This window comes from Oculina patagonica, chromosome 4 (genome assembly GCF_052425735.1).
Source record: "Oculina patagonica isolate OP01 chromosome 4, crgOcupat, whole genome shotgun sequence".
Lineage (NCBI taxonomy): Eukaryota > Metazoa > Cnidaria > Anthozoa > Scleractinia > Oculinidae > Oculina > Oculina patagonica.
The window spans coordinates 24,827,619-24,848,767 of NC_135761.1; the positions used below are offsets into that span (position 1 = coordinate 24,827,619).

The window sequence follows — 21,149 nt, forward strand, 5'->3', positions numbered from 1 at the left end:
ATCGCGACATTTCGACTTCTATTCTTCATCTGTTTGGCGCGAAAAATGACTCACACTACACATTCTTTTATCAGGGGATACTGTAGTTTTTTGGCCCACAAGATCAACCCATTGTTGTTAGTTTTCTCATAATTCGGATTTATGTTCTAAGCTTCTCAGAATCATAATAACAAAACATTGTTGTATACATGAGTACCGAGAAGAAACGTTTTGTAAACTTGTCCTTGAATGTTACGTAATGCTTGTAGGGATAAAGTTACAGCTTTTTTTCCAGTATTGTATCATCGATGTAATTATAAAAGTTCTTGTTGTAAGATATTAGTTGCAACACTTCAAGTGATAACTTAAATTATACGTGTTTGTTTAGTTACTCTGCCGGTAACATTTGCAATTTCGCGGGAATTAAGACAACACAACAAGATAATGCCCAATAGCAGTTACAAATGTTTCCTTTAACGCTGATATGGTTCTATACATGTTTGTAAATCAATAACATTGCTTGCAGGTAAAACAGGGGTTGTCTATAGAATTTTGTCCATAAACAAATAGCCATTTCGGTATACACTAGTGCCTTGCTACGCGATTTCGTGGAATAATTGTAAATTTGCGAGGGTGGTTATAATTGAAAGCACTTGAAGAATCGGAAAAAATAATATTAATCAACAGCGAGGGCTAATTAATTTTTACACTAAGGAAGAATATTATGCTAACTAAAATAAATAATGGCTGGGTAACGATGATTGTATTAGAAAGAGAGGAAATTTAATTGATGGCGATCATGGAAAATGAAAATTCTTCAAACATATTTTCACATATTTTTCATTTTCTCTACAATTAAAATTTTGAATTTCCTAATCAAAATTATTGCTGCGTATCCTATTGCATGCATTCAGAGAAAATGTCATTAACTCCAAGGCGTTCTTCTGCAAATATTACGACTCTTCATTATCCAATACAAAGTAAGGGTTTTTTATGCCTACTTCAAACAAAGACTAGAAAGTACAGGATGGAAAACTAAATATTGAATTTGTTGACAGAAGCCTGACTCTTGGACTCAAAATAAATAGGTTCAGTTAATTGGCTACTTTTTTCAATTGCGGAAGTTTTATTTCAACAGGAAAGTATAAAATTTAGGAAGTCAATGCCAACACATCATTTTCATTAACATGTCTTGAAACTTCCAAGAAGTGATAACGTCCAATTTTTCTTAAGGAAATCAAGACATTGTCAACTAAGACCCTATCCTGGGTGCCAGAGGGTTTTTCTTTTTTATAGCGTCTTTCCTGCCAAAAAAAGAAACAGTTTGGAATACGATAGACCACCAAGAAATTTATGAAGAATTAAGTAATATTGGTAGAGGGTAACAATATTGGAAAGAGACCAGTTTTCATTAACACCTGTGTGTTTCTTCGGAAAGTTGTAAAGCGTCACGTGACTTCTTATATAAGAGTCCATAACAAGACAGCTTAGAAACACAACTACCTTACACCTGCCGTGAGAACAAGTTACTACAAACACAGTTGGTTTGTTATTTTATATCCCTGCTTTAATTTTCGAGAACTCTGCCATGTCAAAGCTGGAGGAGCTGCTGAAATTTCACAACGCACGTTTATCCCGCGAGCTTGCGACCCGAGCAACTCCTGTGATTGTAGCAGAATCGACTCTGACAGCATTTGTGGCCCTCTGCGCTTTTCTGGGGAACGTTTTGGTGTGCGTGGCGATCGTGCGAAACTCCCGTCTTCGCACGCCGACAAATATACTCATCTTCGCGCTTTCAATGACCGATATAACAATGTCAGTTGCTACGATGCCTCTAACCGTTGGTGTCCTAATATCGGGGCGATGGATTTACAGCAAGGAAGTCTGCAAATTTCAAGGGTCGTTCCCTCTGACATTGGCAGCGACTTCTCTATTGTTGATGACGGTTATTTCTGTGAACAGATACCTGTGTGTAGTTAAGCCCAGCCTGTACCGCCAGGTCTTCACGACGAAAAAATCGATTGGATTTGCCATAGGCATGGTTTGCCTAGCCAGTTTCCCGACCCTGTCCCCAATGTTTTACCAGCGAGAAGGCTACACGTTTCACCCGGGAAAAGGCTATTGCGCTTTCGCCATGGAACAGAATTTCATTTTCGCTCTTTGCATGGGATTGGCTTTAATCACATCCCCGTTTATCATCATGTCTTGCCTGTACTGTCGCATTTATCTCTCTGTACGGAGGGCTGTATTCCCGCAAGGAAACAACTCGGAGGCAGAAAGCCAACGTACCGCGCACGTGCAAGAGGTGAAAGTGACCAAAACTTTGGCGGCAGTTCTTGTTGGGTTCTCAGTTTGTTGGTTTCCCATCTTGATTATCGATCAAATCGACATGAACAATGGCGCGCCAATGCTTCCAAGGCAAGTTTATTACTTTTACGGATTGTCGATCTATATGTCTTCAGCCATAAACCCTGTGTTGTACGGGCTCATGAATCGATCGTTTCGCGCAGAATACAAAAGAACAATCACTTGCAAGACTGCGTAACTTTCAGTTGTTTTGTCAAAAAACAGTTTCAGTGATCGAAGTACTTGAAAAACACCGGACTTTGACCTATCGAAAAAAACGCCCATTCTTGTATATATTTGGTTTATTTATCTTTCTTTCGATTTACCGTTAAGGCAGCATTTTGTACGAGGGCTGTTCAAGACAGTTTATCTTAAGGCATATGTTTTGAAACGAACGAAAGAAAATTAATAAAAACTACATTAAGCCTAAGAGCGTTTGTTTAGTTCAGTGAATAGCCTGTATTACATGCTAAATGTATATAATTTACTACAGTTGTATTCGCAGCCAGTTTCGTTTTAAAGTTGCATTGTTATATATAGAACCCTCTATTTAGGAAGTTGTGCAGCTGATCTCAATATTTTACCCGCGGGAAACGACGCGAACTGGGGGCTAAATTTGAAGACCATTATTTAACTGTAAAACGTATGTATATTTGAGTACATTTACCGGCAGGTAAAATAAATTGACTCTATGTCTGTTGACATTTTGTTATTGCTTTATTGCTTGAAACCTTATCTACCTCTAATAAAAGCAAAGAGTTATTTGACTTTGCTTAATGTCGATTGGTTCTTGACTCTTTCATCAGACACTTCAACATTAGCGATATCGTAGTGCGCTCTATTTGATTTTTGTGTATTTGACTTCTCATTATAAAATTGAATTCAAAAGCTGGTAGTATATGACTAGTGATTATTTTGATGGTATGCTCTTTAAGAAGTTGACCAGCGGCTAAAAAAAATGACAAGTCGCAAAGAAATTACATGATACGAGAAGCCGAAATTAAAGCCGAATCCTTTGCTGAAGCTACCAATTTTCGACTTCATTGCCTAGCTGTAAAGATAAGTTGTCCTTTATCAAGGAAATTGAAACTTTGTAAAGATAAGTTGTCCTTTATCAAGGAAATTGAAACTATGTTTTGTTGTTGCCCTTTTTCGGCCTTTTTGTCTCTATAAAACTGCTTAAACATCTATAAACTAACTATCGTATTGTTCTTTAACCTAGCAGGCTTTCACAGTTGAATAAAGTCAGTATAATTCATGCATTTCAATAAGCAGCGCTTCACCTCGAAGTACCGGCAGCTGTTGAAACCTAGCCTAGTCCCACAAAAAATTGATCGATGTCTCTATTTACATATAACAATAACATACAAAGTAAATATTAATCAAGGGGTGGTACGTGGAAAGCATTTGTAAGAGGCGCTTTTTTCCAGCGAAATTTTTTATTCTTTTTGGACTTTTCAGTCTCTATACCTTCTGACTGCAATAAAATAAGATAAAAAGCAATTTCGCTCTCAAGCAAGTCCAAACAATAAATTCTAGCCAGCTTCTGAGCTATACTAAAGGTAAATTCTTTGTTATTATTGAAGAAAACTACACTTCTAAAATGGGACTTTGGCTCGTTTCGAACACTTGTCTGCTTACAAATACCGCAAGTCAGAAGTAGTCGTTATTTCTGGACCGGCATTTTAACGTAAATATACCGTCCATGTTTTGTTTAACTTTAGATCAGTATATATATATATCGCCCAAAAAGTAGCGAAATTCTATCAACATTGCGCGCAAAAGAGCATACAAAAATAAGTCAACTTCCCGCCAAGCTATAGAGTCATCTGATCTTGAAAAAATAGCGCAAATGTGGTTTTACAGGGCTGGAGTCGGGAAATTGTACATACGTATGTATACTTTGGTGGTGGTGGTGGTGGGGGAGGGGGAGGGGGGGTGCAGACTTGCTTTTTCTAATGCCCGACTTTGCGAAGCCATAACTTCAGTTGTAACTTTGCGCTTTCATCAGGCAAGATCGACTTACAAAGTAGGCTATTTGACTAGTTTTGAGGCGCACGTTTCAACATTTATCGACAAATTTTATGCTACATGGTTAAAAAAAACATGTGGAAATTTTTTTATAAATTTCGGCACATCAGATCGGTTTCTGAGGGAACACTTACTGATTTTCATTCAAGGAACTGTCAAGTAACCCTTGACAACACTACACCACACTCATTTGGTAGAAAAACTAACCGAACGCTAGAAATTAAATACTCCTACAACAATCTTATCCTCGCACTTGTTTGATAATTTTTTTCAATCTGTACAAACAGTGCAATATCTTAGGATATTGCTTTTAGCACCTTCCAAACGGCAAAGGATGTATTCCGAATTTTTTGTCAGCGTTTTCCATTAGCACTCATCGATTTGGGAAGTTGAACCGGCAGCTTAAAGTCAACATAAAAAACTTTGATTAAGTCAATGTAGTGGCAGCTTAATTTACACACGGTTTACTTATTGCCACACACGTAACTCGGAAGCAGATCTAGGTATCAGGCCCATTCTCTTCCAAAGTGGAACGGAGAGCTCTAGAGGGGAGAATATGTCCAGTTGTTGTGTGCGCGCTTACCAAAAATGAAAGAAACAAAAATTCTAAAACGCCCTTTCAGGTGACACAAATTAGATTCAAAAATATTTTGCAAATTCAAGCTGCGGTTTTTCATCCATTTTTAAAAAACATCAGTCATTTTAAAGAAAATTTCTTGCAAAAATTTCCTGCTAGAATTTTCTTTAAAATAACCGATCGGTTTGATTTGAAATACTTTTTGGCGATTAATATTTATAGTGTCAAGCAACTAACTTGATGTACAAGTGACCCATTTTACTTTCTTTGACGCAATTAATCTCACAATGCTACTTTTCACGATTTCAAGTTAGAACTTGACGTATGCTAGCTTGTGTTGTTTAGATTCTGTAGATTTGTTGGCCCGTTAGCCCGTTATAGTTAACAACTTTTCACCGAAGTGAAGATGTCAAGTGGTTGATATTCAGCACCACTTGCCACCGACACTGAGGTGAATAGTTGTTATAGTATATACCAAAACAGTGATAAAATATAGCCCGAAAAGATGGTTATTGACCAGTTTATTCCTGTGAAATATTACATTTTTTCTCGCACGCGTTGCTCGGAGGTGAATAGCAAAGGATATTCGGAGTTTGAACAGCCAATCTGCGCGCGCCGAAAACGCTATCCGCTGTTTTAGTATATACTAATAAACTATAACGAGCCCTTGCGAGCAGTTAAAATTAAGGTAAATCCTAGAAATACATGTGTGCTTAACCTCTGACGTTTTGACTTGGTATTATTCGATGTAGAGCATATGATAAAAGGGTGCAAATTATTGCCATCCAAACTTTTGATCACTTGATGTTCATCATATGCTGACTGATTAGTCACTACAAAGGAATTGATATTAAAGTCCTGAATAATTTGAGTTATTACCAAACGGATTATGTCCCGGTGACACAAACGTCACGATAAGAAACATTCCGCTCAAAATATCGACATAGCGAGAAGAATCCAGTGAAATTGGAATCCTTAAGCCTGGATTTTTTACAGACAACACTGCATGCATCAAGGGAAGGTCACCTTTTTTTGAAAGATGCCTATATCACCAAAACAGGCAGGTATCGCAATTAAATATATCGTCTAATATATTATAAGAGCCCCTAAGCTTACTGAGTTCTTTTTGAATTACAGTTATTGCCTACTGCTCTCTTACTGTGTGGAAACCATTGTGTATTGTACAACTGAAATAATGGTTACTAATTAAAATAAAGTTATGCGGCAAATTTCAAGGACGCCGAGCCCTTTGTCATCAAAGGTTAAAGTCTTTAACCAATCACTCAAAAATACTTGCAAATATTGAGCTACGCCATGCATAACCTTCGACAATTAGCATGTTTAACTGCATATATTGTACACTGCTGTGAAATAACTCGATAACCGAATCGCAACTTTTCCGAGTGTTAAGGTTGTGTTGTAAGAATTGTCTTCGCTACTTTGGGACAAATAGAATTGTAATTACATTTTCCTTGACGCAAAAGGAACTTTGACAAACAGGTAAGAAAATGTCAAGGATTTCGATTCGCTTTATGAATGCTTAAACGTCTAGGCAGGCGTCTGTTTACGTTTTGCCAAAACGAAGCAGGAATTCTAGAAAACGCTTCGTGGCTAGAATCGAAAATGACACGAAATCAGTGAGGTCTTTACTTATATCTTACTTAAAGTCAAGACTAGAACTGTGTAAATGCTTACTGTAGACCTATATTTAAACATTTAAGGGTGTTTGGTATATGATTAAACGGCAAAACATCTGATGTAAACATGTAGACAAAATAAGATTCGATTCGCTGTTTGGTTTTTCTTACTCTTGTATCAGATCATACTTTGTGGTTTCGCTACGATCTCAGTCTATTATAACGGACCTCGTTACTCGTTACTGGTTAGTACTCGTTTATAACATGAACTACTACATTATTTGTTATGATGGCAGTCCGCGTTGTGCTTTCAACTACCAGATATATACAACAAAGTTGCAATTGTTTAAATTTAACGAACAGACGCAAGCTTGTGGAGAAGCCGTCCTGCTAAAAAAAAACACGAAACAAAACAGCGTTTTGCCGGTCATTCAACATTTTGTACACGCCAGTCGAGAGTTACTTAACTTTTTTCGTGCTGATATTGTGACCACTCTGAAAAGAAACAAATGGCATGAATTTCTGATTCTTATCAACCATGCATTTGCAGCAGAATGAATCTTTCTTCGTTAAATTCTTGTAGATTCTCAGGACTGATCGATCGTATCGGAATTGAAAAAGTTCCTCGTTTAATTTGTCCTGCGACACTGAAAGTCTACACTGCTGTGACACGTGACACTTACGGCTGCAACGCAGGCAAGGGGGATGCGTTACGAAAGCATCTCAGACCTGAGTCATTTGCTTCATCAAGCTTCAATCCTCTTAAAAATGTCTTCCGAAGAAATTCGCTTTTATGGGCAATTTTGAAGAAACGCCAGAGTGCTAAAGATGAGTATGTTGAAGCGATTAGATCAAAAAAGCTCAACCACTCAAATGACATGTTGCCTGATTCTGAGCCTGATGACCGCACTGTAGAGTTGATAGGCTTGTCAAAATCGAAAAATGTTATAGAGGCACTTGTAATTTTATTGCCTGTCTTCGCAACCCCTATGCTCTTTACGTTTATTTTACTTCTAAGCGCCTAAAAACTTGATAGAGAGTCATTGTTATATATAATGCCCCCCTTCTTCATCGGAAGTTTTTACCTGCCACCCCCCCTCGAAGTCCATATTTTTTTCGATAACCCCCACGCAAAAAAACAAAAACAATAATCAAGTGAAATTTAAATTTATCATGTTTATCAAGCCTTGTGACTAAAGAATGTATCAGTGTACAAAAACCACATCCCCCAAATAGCTGACATTCAGCCTCAACTGTTTATTGTGGATGCGGCCGGTTAGTATATAGGTTGACTGCATTTGTAACCAATAAGCTGTTGGGTTGAGTTGATGGCGTTTGGTCCCAAAAAATTAAGGGGGTCCAGGGGCATGTGCCTCCCCCCCCGGAAAAATTTAAATTTTCAGAACCTGAATGTTATTTTGGCTACCTCATAAAAAATGAACGGTCCCTAGCACCGAATGCAAGGTTTTGCTACGAGCTCTGATTGGTTTATCGCCTTATTCCAGGTCTTCCAGCGCCTAGCGATTGACTCACTTGTGTTTTACTATTAAAGGGTGAGATCATGATAAAGAATGAACCAAATTGAAAGCGGACGAGCGCTGTAACATTTTTTCCTCGTCATAATGTAGCGAATCTTACACTGTTTCTGTAAAGGATAAAATAGCTAGGTAACGGCACTGCAGCAACTCACAGTAACTAACACGTATAACATTTAACCAAAACAATTTTTTTATCAACAGGTTTATTAACGACACACAATGAGCAGTTATCCAGAACGTGATAAGACTATTGTCATCAATGGCGACTATGTACTGTCCATACGAGGATTTCTGAAGATAATAGAAAGTGTAAGTCCAGTATGTTTTCCGGAGACAAGGTTAAGCTCCGGCGAAAGGCCAAACATTCTATTCCAATGAGACAGTTGGAGAAGAATTATACTTAATTATCTACCATAGTTCACAAACCGTACTACTTCAGACAAAAATGGACAAAATCTTTGCCCTGCCTATTTCAAACCAAAACGGCTCGAAATCATACCTTTTGGCACCACACAGGGGCGGATTCAGGGGGATGTGCAGGCGGTGCCTAGCCCCACCCCCGAGATGACCTGCGCATTTCTAATACAACTGCTATTCTGCAAAAAAGTATGTGGTTTATTGGTGCAAAATCCTGGATCCGCACATACCTATATTGCATAGTAAGGTAGAACATCCCTCTCTATGTCATCTTATATTATTTCTTTCTAGTAGAAATGAGTGACTATTGCCTGTTCGTGTCCCTACTTTCCTTTTTTGTGGTTTTTGTACATCTCTTTAATGCATAACTGCGAGTCAAGACAAGAAAGCTTAAGAGTCCGGGTTTCAGAACGGGCTGTGACGTCATCATGTCAGGAACCGCGAGATTTTCCCGCCAGTTCAAGTCAGCATTACTTGTGTAATCCAGAGGAGATTTTGATTTTTCTCAAATTGTCGTGTTTTAATCTCTTTACAGATACTCCTACTAGTGGCTTTCATATTTGGCCAGCTTTACAGGTCGTTTTACAGTCCGCCTCATCTTCCGTTCTTCTTCGTTGCTGTGTTCATTGGATTTGTACTCTTACTTTTACTTTATGTCTTCTTTCTCTTCTCGTTGGACAAACATTTTGATACGTTTAACTGGTATCTTCTGGTAAGTACCTTAATGATTCTATTTAGCGCCCTCCTTCCAATAAGCACCCCCTTCGAATGTGTTTTTGTCAATAAGCGCCCCTATTCCAAAAAGCGCCCCCTGTTGTGAATAACTGCCCCTACTGAAGTCATCGACGTCGACTAAATAAACTTATGAATAGCATTTAATCTTGTAGGAACAGGATACATAAATAAACTTATGAACATTCACCGTACAGTTAATGTATATATTTACTGCTAAAATGAACAATTCTTTCAAAAGTAACTGAACTTTCAACAATTTGTTACTGTTACAGTTTCTGTTATTGTTAGTTATTTTAAATTTTTTACAGTTTTGTTTTGAGATTTGGGTTGTTTCTAAAAAATTAAAATAAGCGCCCTGTCTCGAATAAGCACCCTCCCGTGAGGTACCAAAAGTAAATAAGCGCCCCGGGCGCTAAATGGAATCATTACGGTATACAAAAAATATATGTAAATCGTTGATTACCAAAGAGAACAAAGTTATCAAATAAATGAGCAAATTACTTTTCTTGAAAGACATCTTTATTCGAGTAAGATCGTCTCGATTCTGAGTCATCTTTCTCTTATTTTATTACACATTACTTACTACAGTAAGTGTGCTTTATTAATCCTTCCCGAGAAGGGGAATGGGGAGTATTCACAAGAGTGAACTATGCAGGAAGGCCCACTCCGAAAGAGGAACTTTTATCAAACTGAAGTTATAAAAAAATTGGGAATTAACGGTTTGGAGTACAGAAAAAGGTAGGAAAAACAGTGATTTAGGAATTTAATAGGGCCTTTCAAAAGATCTCGAACAGACCCGCCTTATGGCTGATTTATTTAACATAAGTATTAAAGGGGTTACTAAGGGGTTACTACCAGTATCCTGGGAAAAAAATTCCAAAAAGACTTCTAGGTGTAACACTGAATAATGCTTTTATTTCTCTCGCCATGTCATGTTATAGGATGTCATCTTCAGTGGCTGTCTAGCCGTGTTTCTCATAGCTAGCGGTGGACTTCTTGCTCGTGAAGCGGACTTCAGGGAAAGGCATGGAAGTGATTTCACAAGCTGGGTCTATGATCGGCTTGTCGCTGCTGTGGTACGTAAGATCCACGTCCTAGGATGATCGATATGATCACAGGGAACCCAAACGATGTATTAGTTATTCATAATCTTAAAATAAAAATGTTCTTATTTACCTGCGTTCCTGTGTTGTTGTTTTTTTACCGGTTTTGGGGGCGAGTTGAATCAGAAGCGAAGGCGGTTTACGTTGCGAGTTTTAAACGGTAATCGATCTGTCGCAATGTCAATACGACGCGCCTCAATTATGTCTCAAATTTTACTTTAACTGTTATTATTAACTATTAACTCCAAAACTTCCCGCGAGGAGAGTTAATAGTTAATGGTGTTAGTATGAAACTTGAGGCGCGTCATATTTACCGTTTAAAACTCGCAACGTAAACCGCCTTCGCTCTGATTCAAATCGCCCCCAAAACCGGTAAAAAATAACTAATGAGCGTTTGGGTTCCCTGTGATATTGCCTAGCAAAGAAAAAAGTTTGATACGTATCTTGTATGGAATTAAAAAAAGGGAAAATCTCCATGCTTATTCAAAATAAAAGTTCATAGGCCCCTTAAAAGGTACTTTTTGTGCCGAAAAGTTATTATTTCGACAAGTTTAGTCCAAGATAGGTCTCATATCCAAGAAAGACAAGGAATTTCAGGAAGCCTGAACTGTTCATGTGTGTTCATGTGTGTTCTATCATATTTTAATAGATACTGATATAACTATTTCAATTACTAAACATTAGCTTTTAACTCTTTTTAGGGGAGAGTTAAAAGCTAATAGGGGAGCAGGGAGCAAAAGCTAATAGGGGAGCAGGGATGGCGCAGTGGTGAGAGCGCTCGCTTCCCACCAATGTGGCCCGGGTTCGATTCCCGGACCCGGCGTCATATGTGGGTTGAGTTTGTTGTTGGTTCTCGTCCTTGCTCCGAGGGTTTTTCTCCGGGTTCTCCGGTTTTCCTCCCCTCCTCAAAAACCAACACTTCCAAATTCCAATTCTATCAGGGATTCAGGGCCACAATGAAAACTACTGGGACACCAGTAATTGTGTTACCCTTCAAAAGTCGTTTTTTTTTTTATAACTATTTTAAACTATTAGATATTTAAAATTTTTAGAAATTGTATTTAGCAGGGCCCCTGTGCTGAATGGGCCACCCTGCATAAATAAAGCTTTACCGTACCTAGTACTCGATAGGCAGAAGATGGTTAATCACTACTGCTAAACTGTAACCAACCAACCAGCCAGATATGAGAACAATGACCCTGGAGTTTGCGTGACACATTTAATGTTAACTGCATTTTTTTTTCTCTTCAGGTCCTGGCATTTATTGTTGTGTTGTTACTCATCATCGATATTATTGTTAGCTTGTTCCAGTACCGCCGCTTAAGGCGAAGGCAGGAGCAATAAACTGGAAACGATGGATCATCTCCTAGGCCCTTTGCATCGTCACACAAAGTTTCCCTCTGAAAGTTCGAGTGACTGCGTGACTGCGTTTAGACTAGATAGAGCTGTCAAAGTTATTTTGTCGGTTTGAAGTTAGTTTTGCTTCTATTTTCCAGTTTAAAAATTGACCAGTGCTACTAGCACTAGTCAATTTTAGTTAGTAGTAGCAACCAGGTCATAATTTATTAGAAGAATTTTTTAACAAAGGGATGTAATTTTTTTTTGCGTCGCAAAAGAAATCAACCTACAATAAAAACTAATTGCAAGGTTCAGGTTTGCTTAGTTGTTTTTGTTGCTTTTATCGTTTGGTTATCATTTTGTACAGGGGGTGTTACAGGCGTTGGATAAAAGTGGCCATTGAAAACCTTTGCGTTTTTCAAAGAAAATGTTATTTCCTTAATAGGCGGAAAATTTTGTTATTTGTGTCATACAGCGTAGAAAGCTGGCATTTCCAAGAAATCAAGTCACTTTTCATTTTTTCGATTGTTACATGATGCGTGACTAAGCGAACTACAGAATGATGCTGTTTTGTTTTTAAACCTTCTGACCTCAAAACCCAGTGCTGTAGGGGTAATGAACAGAAAGGAATGTAAAGTCAAAACAAAGTAAAACAAATGAATCGGTCGAAGCAGTTGTGACTGCAATTTTAATATAAACTAATGCAAAAAAAAAAAAACATCTCTGTGTTACTTGTTCGTTAAAACTCAAGAGTTGAAGTTTTGAAGTTTTCGAAGATTCTGGTGTATTCACACTGGTTAGTAAATATCAAGTAGAACCTATAGGAGATATATTCTTGAACTGGCACAAAATTCTCACAACATAAAATAAAAGAAATGAAGGAAAAACAATTGATATTTCATTTCTGTGCACGCCTTGCTTGCCTATATTATGAACGCCCCGCCATATTGAAAGCCCTGGGGACAAGTTACTTCAAAACTAATTATATTTTACTGTCAAATTAAATCATCTACAAAATTAACAAAATATTTTTCCACATTGACTGCGACAAATTCAATCAATCTCACATTTGTTTTCATTACCATATATAAGTTCCAATCCAACGAGAAAATAATTTTGTTGAATAAAGAAACAGCAGGAATAACCTTTCTGTCGTTTGCCATCAACTCTGTTAAAGATGAATAATTGAAAACGAAGCAGAACGCCATTATATTTGCTTTTGGAAAGCCTTTGTGTTCGGAATTTTCATAAATATATTATTTTTGTAAAATTAAATTGATAAAAGAGGGTGGAATTGTGGCCTACTTATTGTGGTCTGTTGTTAATATTTTGGCGTCATAAAAAGCTTTAATTTATCCAACTTAATAATCTGAATTATTTTCTAGGCTAAAAATGTTGAAAAATGTCTCATCTTTGTGGTAAAATTTTTTTTTCGAAGAGCTAAATAACATTTGAACTTTGCGACCGCACGTCCCTAAAGCGAAAAGTTTTTATACAACACAACATCTATAACAGCTGTTGAATTTTTAATTTTTAGTATTCTGGCCGCTTTTGACTCATTCATTTGCGTATATTACAGTTTTATGAATTTAAATTAAACAAAACGAACGAAAATTTGCATTTGTTGTTTCAAGAGTTAGAAATTATCCGCGTTAGAAGCACGTTGATCGACAAACTGGGTGCTCGCTATCCTGTTCCTTATGGTTGAGTGATCTCTTAGCAAGTATACTGAGCATTGCATAAAATTAATCTAAATTAGGTAGGCGTTGACTCGCAGTTCATACGACCGCCAACATTATTATTAGCAGTATTAACTGACATCTGGCTTCCTGAATCCATCCCTCTGTATTGCACAGGCTATTTTACTGCCTCGAAACAGTTAGCTACCACAGCAAACCAGAAGACAACAGCAAGTGAAGCTATCTAAGGTGAGAATAAATGTCATTTATATGGGCGATTTTCGAGTAATAGTTTAAGGTTTTCAACAATAACAAAGCGTTCGTATCCGTTGGCTTTGATGGCTCTTGTCCGATTGACTTATCTTGCTTTCGTTTGTTCGGTTTGTGCTTCGGTTACCATGCACCTAACGAAGTGCTAGCATATGCTTGGCTAGCTTTCAGTGAAATTCTCGAAGGCCTTAAGCAGTCAACGGTATTAAAAGTATAGTACACAGAGTGGTCTGCTCTCAATTGTAACTTCAGATCGAGGAAGACTTAAATTGAGTCAACGATCTCCGATCTTTGTTAGACGCTTCGGCTTGAGCCAACTACAAATTGGTCAGCTTTCGAAAACAAGCTATACCTGTAAACTTTTTTTAGGCGAAAAACGAACCAGGGCAGTTAAGAATATTTTTTTCTAAAAATAATTATAACTGAATATGCAAAAGATAACAAAACACAGTTGTTTATGCATACTAATTTCCTTTAGCTTCCTTTGAAAATTTTGCCTGTAAATCATGTATGTTCCCGTCTATTTCGTAACATTCGGCATATAACCCTTTTACGTTGTTTTTAAAGTACAAAAAGACTAAAAAATCATTAAGAATTACTTTTGAAAGACCTCAAACTGCTAAAATCCAGGCTTTTGTTCGCTAGGACTGACAAGTATATGCCCGCTCTAAGTACATTCTACATGCGCTTCAGTGATCGAGAACAAATGATTTGATTCTGCGAAGTACTAGAAATGAATTGACGCGAGACGAGGCTTCCATCGTACATGTACAGTAGTAAATTTGAAGTACAACTCGAGCAGCTTCTAAGAAAGCAACTTTAATTTCTATTATCTTTCTATTCAAATTTTAATTTTATTTTTATTATGCGTAGTTCTAAGGCGGTAAGGGCTTAGGGTAAAATAACTACACTTTGTCGACTCTCGAAATGTCAATCTTGTCATGTCTGCTAGCTGCTTATTGGTTGCTTTTGAAATATCCGTCAAGTTTGAAAAAGTCACGCTTGGAAATGTTTTAAATATTGAAAAATGCCTCTTTTGGCCAAGTTTTCTAGCAATAAGTCAAGTCTTATCCTCTAAAATGTTCTTGCAAGCAAGTGAATCCCAACTCGAACAAGGCAAATTTTAGAACGCCAAGGAAAAAAGCGAAAATGCGCAACTTGTGCGTGATTCAGCCTGATAAAAATTATAAAACATACGCAGAGCAACATTCAAGGAAATAACATCACTTTTTATTCAAGCATCTCGACTCTGTACTTTATGCGAATAATGGTTCCGCGTTCAAAAGCATAACAAAACAAAAATGCATGCTTATGAATGGTAATATAAGCTCCATTTAATATAAAGCTGCGTGCTCAACCTGACCGAATCTTGTATAAATCTTCATTTTAAAAAATTAACTGATCGCTTTTGACACATTTTTTACGATACATCCAAAAACATGTCCCTCGAGGTCGAAAGTTATCCCTGGAAAACTACTGTTAAATTAACAGTAACACATTAAAAAACAGTTAACAAATTTAATGTGCAATGAAGTCTATATTGTGGATTAAGTGGGATTATAGTATTGGAAGCGTTCTAAAAGCTTAATATTATTCGAGAAGAATTCGCTCAACGAAAAAGTAGCAATATTTATAACTTCAGTTATGCGGAAGTGAAATATCTAGATATTTACGTTATGGTCGTACAATGGATTTTTTGCTTGCAGTTAAGGCCCAACTCGGCTTTATAATCTTAATACTGCAGAAGACCAATTCTTAAGGTCCTTAATAAGGCCCGCTACCGATCATACGCAGTGCAACATTCAAGGAAATTACATCGTTTTTTTATCCAAGGATCATAAAGAAAACAAAAATGATATTGAATGGTAAGATATTAAGCTCCATTTTAAACACAGCGAGCGCGAAGCGCGAAGGAACTGAGATAACTTTCAAGCTATCTTGCTGGGGACTTTGCTGGCTTCAGACTGTCAAAAAAAAATTAAAAATTGATAACCATACAACTAACTTATTGAAACATTTAGACTCTTCACCCCAAATATATTATTCCTCTTTAGACCTTCACTCATCCACTAAAGAATTAAATTATAACTCCTTTCGCCACTAGATAAAAGTTGCGTTATATTGTAGCGTGACATTCACAACACAATGTACGAAACTTCCAGGGTCAATTCTTCCCATCTTGATTTTTAGAATGATAGACGTTTCTGCTTTAATTTCAAGTCCAAGAGAATTCGTCAAATAACAACTCTCTTTCGGATTATTAAACTTCTTGTTCTACGTGGTTTCTTGTTGAGTCATGATTAATTTTATCTCACAGAAGCTGATAATAAACGTGCAGCTCTTTGAAAGATTAAATGTTAATTAATAAACGAAGTATTAACGATGAGATGAGTGGTAAGAACCTATAGAGCTTGCAACCTCACTTCATTCGAAAAACTTTCCAAAACATCTTTTATCTTGTAACAAATGCTAAAATCATCTCATTCAACGGACGATTGATTGTTGTTTTTTTCGTTATCGGAGTTTCGAACTAAATTTTAGTTTTCTTTTTTCTTTTTTATTTCCTTGTTTATCTAAGTGCCCCTCCAGGACCGTACCTAGGATTTTTTTGTCTGAGGGGGCCAACTCCGCTAAACTCCGCTGTGGGGGCAAACTTTAATATAGCTACAAGAAATAGCCCAGCAAAATCAAGCACTATGTTAGAAATGTAATTTTTCTGGCGGGGGCAAATTCCCTCCCCCCCTCCCCCCCTAAATGCGGCCCTGCTAACGCACGAGAATTTATCATGATTTTTCTTTGGAGTCGTTTTTCCGGTCATTCGAGGTGATCCGTCACGCACGTTACTATGTCATTTGAAACAAATCAGATTTCGCAAGCCTGTGTATGCAAGTTAAGTGTAGAAGGTCTTAGAAGGTCCGTTTCTCTGTTCGTCGAAAAGAAAGAAAGAAAAATTGCTGTCGATTGGACTTCTCGCGCAATAAGGCAAAATAATGTAAGTTTATTTCACCTGAAACGTTTGTTTCATCCTTTAGAGGTTTTCCTAATTGATTGTTTCAGTTTCACGTTATGACCTAAGGTCGCCCGTATTCTCTGTGCCTCATAATCTTTGTTCGGTACGTCTTGTGGACAAGCGCCGCTACAGTTAGAGAGCTGTGCATGTTAGAAGTAGGGGGTACTTTCGCGTGAGAATTGCAGAACGAGGGTCCAGAACCGAGTTGAGTGAAACATTTTCCAAATCGTGGATTCAGTTGATCTTGTGACTGATGTGAAACACACTCTAAACAGAACCTGCACAATTTAGCGGGATTTAGCTTACAGATTCATTTAAAATACCGTTCTTTAGACAACAGCAAGAAGCGTTCCATCGATTCGTGAAACACTATGAATCTCACGGTATACAGAGGAGCTAACAGAACTCTTTGACTAGTGAGATTTAGCTTATAAATAGTTACAAATTCGCAAAGTTGAGTCGATCAGCTCTCGGATCGTACGACACTAGTACTGATTGTTTCCGATTCTGTTATTTCTAAGCCTTGATTGGCTCCGATTTCGGCTACTGTTACACAAATGTCATTCTCCACCGCGGCCAACATAGAACGCACAAAAAATAGTAAACATTAGTAGCTTGACGTAATGTTAAGTGACCTGTATTGTAGTTGTTGAGACGGATGTAACTCGATCGAAGATTTGCCTCATATATTATTTATTCTCAGTGCAGGATGCTTGTTTTTGTTGCAGCCTTCATGTCAAACAGTAAAGCGACTTCATTCGGTCAAGCCAAGCACCCCATTTTGTTGAAAACGCTGTTTTTGTTGATGCAACAATTTGTTATTACCCACACTGAACCCCGGGATCTGACCGTGTTCATTTCTTATACTAGCAGAGAAAGTGTCATTTAGACCCTGTCCACACTAACCCGGGTAAATTTGAAAATGCAGCTTTTTTTCTCCGGAGATAAGCCAACCGTCCACACTAATCCGGCGTTTTTGGTCATCGAAAACGGAGCTTTTTGAAAACGGTCTCCAAACTGGAGAAATTCAAAAACGCCGGCTAGGTGATGTAGTGTGTACGGCAGAAAACGGGACTTTTCAAAACGTTGACTTCAAAAACATTTCATTGTTAAAAATTCCCTAATTTGAATTTAGCGCGGGCTCCAGTAAATAATGCACGCATGTTCTGCCATTCATCTATGGCCGATGCCGCGTATCGTTGTCGAATTTATTCGGATTAGTGTGGACGGTGAACATTTCGAAAACGATACAAAAACGATAGTGTGAACGGAAAACATTTTAGCCCTTTTCGTTGCGAAAACTCGGTTTTCAAATGTATCCGGATTAGTGTAAACAGGGCCTTAGACGTGGTCTGAGAAAATTCTTCTCTTACTGTTTTTTTGCTGTTTAATAACACTTTTTACATTCATTTTAGAGGCTCATTTACTGAAAAAAGATGTCAGATCCGGAGAAACAAGAAACTACCGCAGCCCAATCCGACCCAGCCCCCGCGGAGAAATCTGGCGGTGGAGCAGCTGGAGGGGACATAGGACTGACCATGTCGTACATAACATCAATTCCTGGAATATTGAAGATCGTTGAATTTGTATGTATTTTTTTTACCTTAATAATTGTTCTACCTAATATGTTCCTACTTGTCAGAATGACTTTCGCCACCGTTGCTAAGCAACATAAGGTTTTCTCGTTTTTCTTATTTAGATGATTACATTCGAAATTCTTTAAGGTGGCTGATAACGGTTTTCACTGGGCTAATCCTAACTGAACGTAAAAAAAGGTAAAAAATTAAATACAATTTGACATTTTGAAACGAGTAACAGAAAGTAATATCGTTCTACCGTGCATCAATGCAAAAATATTATTATTTCCTTCTCAGTAACGTGATCGTTTACACGTAAAAGTAATTTTCATTTTTCGAAGTTACGAGTGATAATTTAGTCATTTGCCAGGCAGAGCAATTTATCCTTCGCGCGTGCAAGTTTATTTTAAAAACAGCTTGCTCGCGAATGACGTTGCACGCGCCCAAATACTAGATGTAGACTTAATACTTTATGAACTTCTGCTGAGAAGTATTATTTATTAATTTTTTAGTTTTCCCATCAATCTTTTCAGTTCACACTGATGCTAGCATTTGCTTTGGCTGCCGACACATCATATCGCGGGAGTCGAATGGAGTTTTTCCTTTTTGTCACCATTTTTTCATGGATACTGGTAATCGCCGTGTTTCTCCTGTTTGCCTTCAATGTGGTTTCAAAGATCAACCTCAATATCGACTGGAATATGCCGGTAGGTTTCTATACTGGCGACTAGAATCTTATATAAAGCTCCGACACATTGCTCAGACAAGTCCAGCAATTTCGTGCTGAAATGAGCTGAATTTCATTCACCAGATAGCTTCCCTGTTGCTAGTAATAACTTTTTTAAGGCGGAGGCAATGGTTAAAATAAAACAAGGTTATTATTTTTGCTTTAGATTGTTTACATCATTCTTTCCTCTTTTGCTTCTCACCAACCATTTAGCCCTAACTAACTTGGGTGTGAGAAGTGTATGGTTTGTTGGGGTATGCGCTGTAGACTGGCTGGACGCTGGGGAGGTGGTAAATCAAATTTTTACGCTTTGAAGTGTTTACATTATTGCGGTTATTTTTTTTTTACTGATGAGTGAGGTATTAAATTTAAGAGATTTCTTGAATTAACCATTTTTTATTGCAATGACGGAGCCTTGTTTTCATATAATTCCTATACATTTCAAATTATATTGTGTATAGTTTTTATTTCGTGACGCATTATTAATAAATTTCGTGATGTAAATATCTAAGGGCGCGTTCGTTTGGGAATATTCTGAAACAAGAATATTATTCTGGAATATATTCCGGCTATTCTGCTCCTGGAAGCAGAATAGCCAGAGAATGTAAATCCAAGTATTCCGGAATAGGAAGAGCAGTCAAACGAACGCTTACTCCATTATTCTAACTATTCTTATTCCGGAATGATTCCAAACAAACGCGCCCTTAGATAGTGGCTGAACGTTCATACGCGCTTTGTTTTTAAAACGAATCACAACAGTAGCGAGTTTATTTTACCTTAACATGGTCTTGACTACCAAAAATCGAGGTTCCATCCCGGGTGTTACATTGCCTCTAAAAAAATAAGCAAACCACGTCAACTCTATTGTTATATTCTCGTTTTCCATTCATTTTAGGTCTTGGTCTTTGCCGTTGTAGTAGCATTTCTTCTTCTGATCAGTTCTTCTTTGATAGCTGACGATGCCGAGGATTTGAAGCATATCAGTTCTTGGCTAGGCAGTTTCTTAGACAAATTACGTGCTGCCGCGGTGAGTTTTAGTTTGGCATTTAACAAGTTGCATTTGGCAAGTATTAAAATTCTGAATCGGCTTAATCTCGTCCCCAGACCACTTGTGTACGAAGATCTGGGAACGACATAGAACACGGATTCGAGGCTAAGGTGATTAAAACGGAGGAAAACACGTCAAGGTGGACGGATAAATTTGATTCCAGTTTTCCCCGTTAGCTTCGGCACCAAATTAAAATTTTAATGTATCGAAATACACCTTTTCTCGTAAAATGTCTTGCCTCGTCGGGTTTTTCACAGACTTGCTCGAGTACGTCCCTCTTTTCCCAGCAATTCAAATTTAAACAAGAAATATGAAGAAGCTTTAAACTGGCATTTGAAGATTACCTTCATTTTTTTGTTAAAAAAATAAAAATAATAAAAAAAGTAATGAGGCCTGCCGAAAAAAGGTGAGAGTTTCTCAATTGGTAAGACAATAACATCCGAAAAGTCCTTTGAAAAGTTATGGCTAGCAAACGAATGTTAGGCCTTCAAGTTCTCCTTAGCATATTTGAAATTAAACCTATTTTTTCAGCCAACGCTGTTGGTTTGTGAAAAAGTTATGAAGATAATTTTTTCTCTTATGACGTAATGTTTTAATTTGGAACTTGCATTGGAGGCAAGCATGTATGAATATTAAATATTCGCACCAATTCCTGAAACTAGAACAACGCTTGAATAACATGAAAAGGATTTTTCATTAGCCCTTTCTTTCTATCCAGATGCATTTTTTGTGATCTACGCATGCGCCGTGCCTCTTTCTTGCCTTAACTTGATTTCTGCAAATAAAGAGTAAGCCGTAACAAGAAGCTTAATGTTGTTTAATTCACAGTGTGACACTCGCCTTGTGCATGTGATCGTGTTATAATGCCAACCCTGATCTAATATAAGTTTCCAGGTCATCGTCTTCTTCTGATCGCTGTGTTTGTTCTTGTTAAAAGTTGTTAAAATTGTCTGTCCTTCAAAAGGCAAAAAATTACTGAAGGTTAGTTTTTTCTTCCGTTAAATACAAAAGTGCATAATGACCTACAATGATCTACTGGTGTGAACTGTTCTTGCAACACGTCTCTGCAAACAGCGAGAAAAATATACCAATCACATTACGTATCACAACTAAACAAGGGGATTGTCTGACAACCAC

General features: G+C 37.5%; 3 protein-coding genes and 1 long non-coding RNA gene across 8 annotated transcripts in view; 3 read left to right on the forward strand and 1 right to left on the reverse strand.

Moving 5' to 3' along the window:
- LOC144650012 (uncharacterized) overlaps nucleotides 1-21,149 on the reverse strand; it is a 258,602-nt gene that overhangs the window by 32,903 nt on the left and 204,550 nt on the right. The gene's annotated exons all lie outside the window — the stretch shown is intronic.
- LOC144652723 (beta-1 adrenergic receptor-like) lies at nucleotides 1,361-3,027 on the forward strand. Its single transcript, XM_078512773.1, has one exon. The coding sequence runs from the start codon at nucleotides 1,568-1,570 to the stop codon at nucleotides 2,522-2,524; it is 957 nt and encodes a 318-aa protein (XP_078368899.1). The 5' UTR covers nucleotides 1,361-1,567; the 3' UTR covers nucleotides 2,525-3,027.
- Nucleotides 6,252-12,015, forward strand: LOC144649995 (uncharacterized). The gene is made up of 5 exons (XM_078509625.1): nucleotides 6,252-6,433; nucleotides 8,310-8,417; nucleotides 9,061-9,237; nucleotides 10,202-10,336; nucleotides 11,615-12,015. Exons 2-5 carry the CDS (start codon nucleotides 8,328-8,330, stop codon nucleotides 11,705-11,707), a joined length of 495 nt encoding a protein of 164 aa, XP_078365751.1. The 5' UTR covers nucleotides 6,252-6,433; nucleotides 8,310-8,327; the 3' UTR covers nucleotides 11,708-12,015.
- The window catches only part of LOC144649990 (uncharacterized), a 28,877-nt gene continuing 21,049 nt past the window's right edge, over nucleotides 13,322-21,149 (forward strand). For 3 of the 5 annotated variants that reach the window (XR_013569992.1, XR_013569993.1, XM_078509618.1), the window contains exons 1-4: nucleotides 13,472-13,629; nucleotides 18,076-18,246; nucleotides 18,771-18,944; nucleotides 19,860-19,991. Coding sequence is in view for 1 of the 5 variants with exons in the window: in XM_078509618.1 (XP_078365744.1) it covers nucleotides 18,097-18,246; nucleotides 18,771-18,944; nucleotides 19,860-19,991 (456 nt within the window). In the remaining 4 variants the exon portion in view is untranslated. The other 2 variants (XR_013569990.1, XR_013569991.1) reach the window with 2 other exon arrangements.

Excerpts from the sequence above, each read along its gene's own strand:
- LOC144652723 (XM_078512773.1), top strand. The coding sequence starts at position 1,568 with ATGTCAAAGCTGGAGGAGCTGCTGAAATTTCACAACGCACGTTTATCC.
- LOC144649995 (XM_078509625.1), top strand. The coding sequence starts at position 8,328 with ATGAGCAGTTATCCAGAACGTGATAAGACTATTGTCATCAATGGCGAC. Across the intron at positions 9,238-10,201 it reads CGTTTAACTGGTATCTTCTG|GATGTCATCTTCAGTGGCTG; the intron begins GTAAGTACCTTA and ends GTCATGTTATAG. Across the intron at positions 10,337-11,614 it reads ATCGGCTTGTCGCTGCTGTG|GTCCTGGCATTTATTGTTGT; the intron begins GTACGTAAGATC and ends TTTTCTCTTCAG.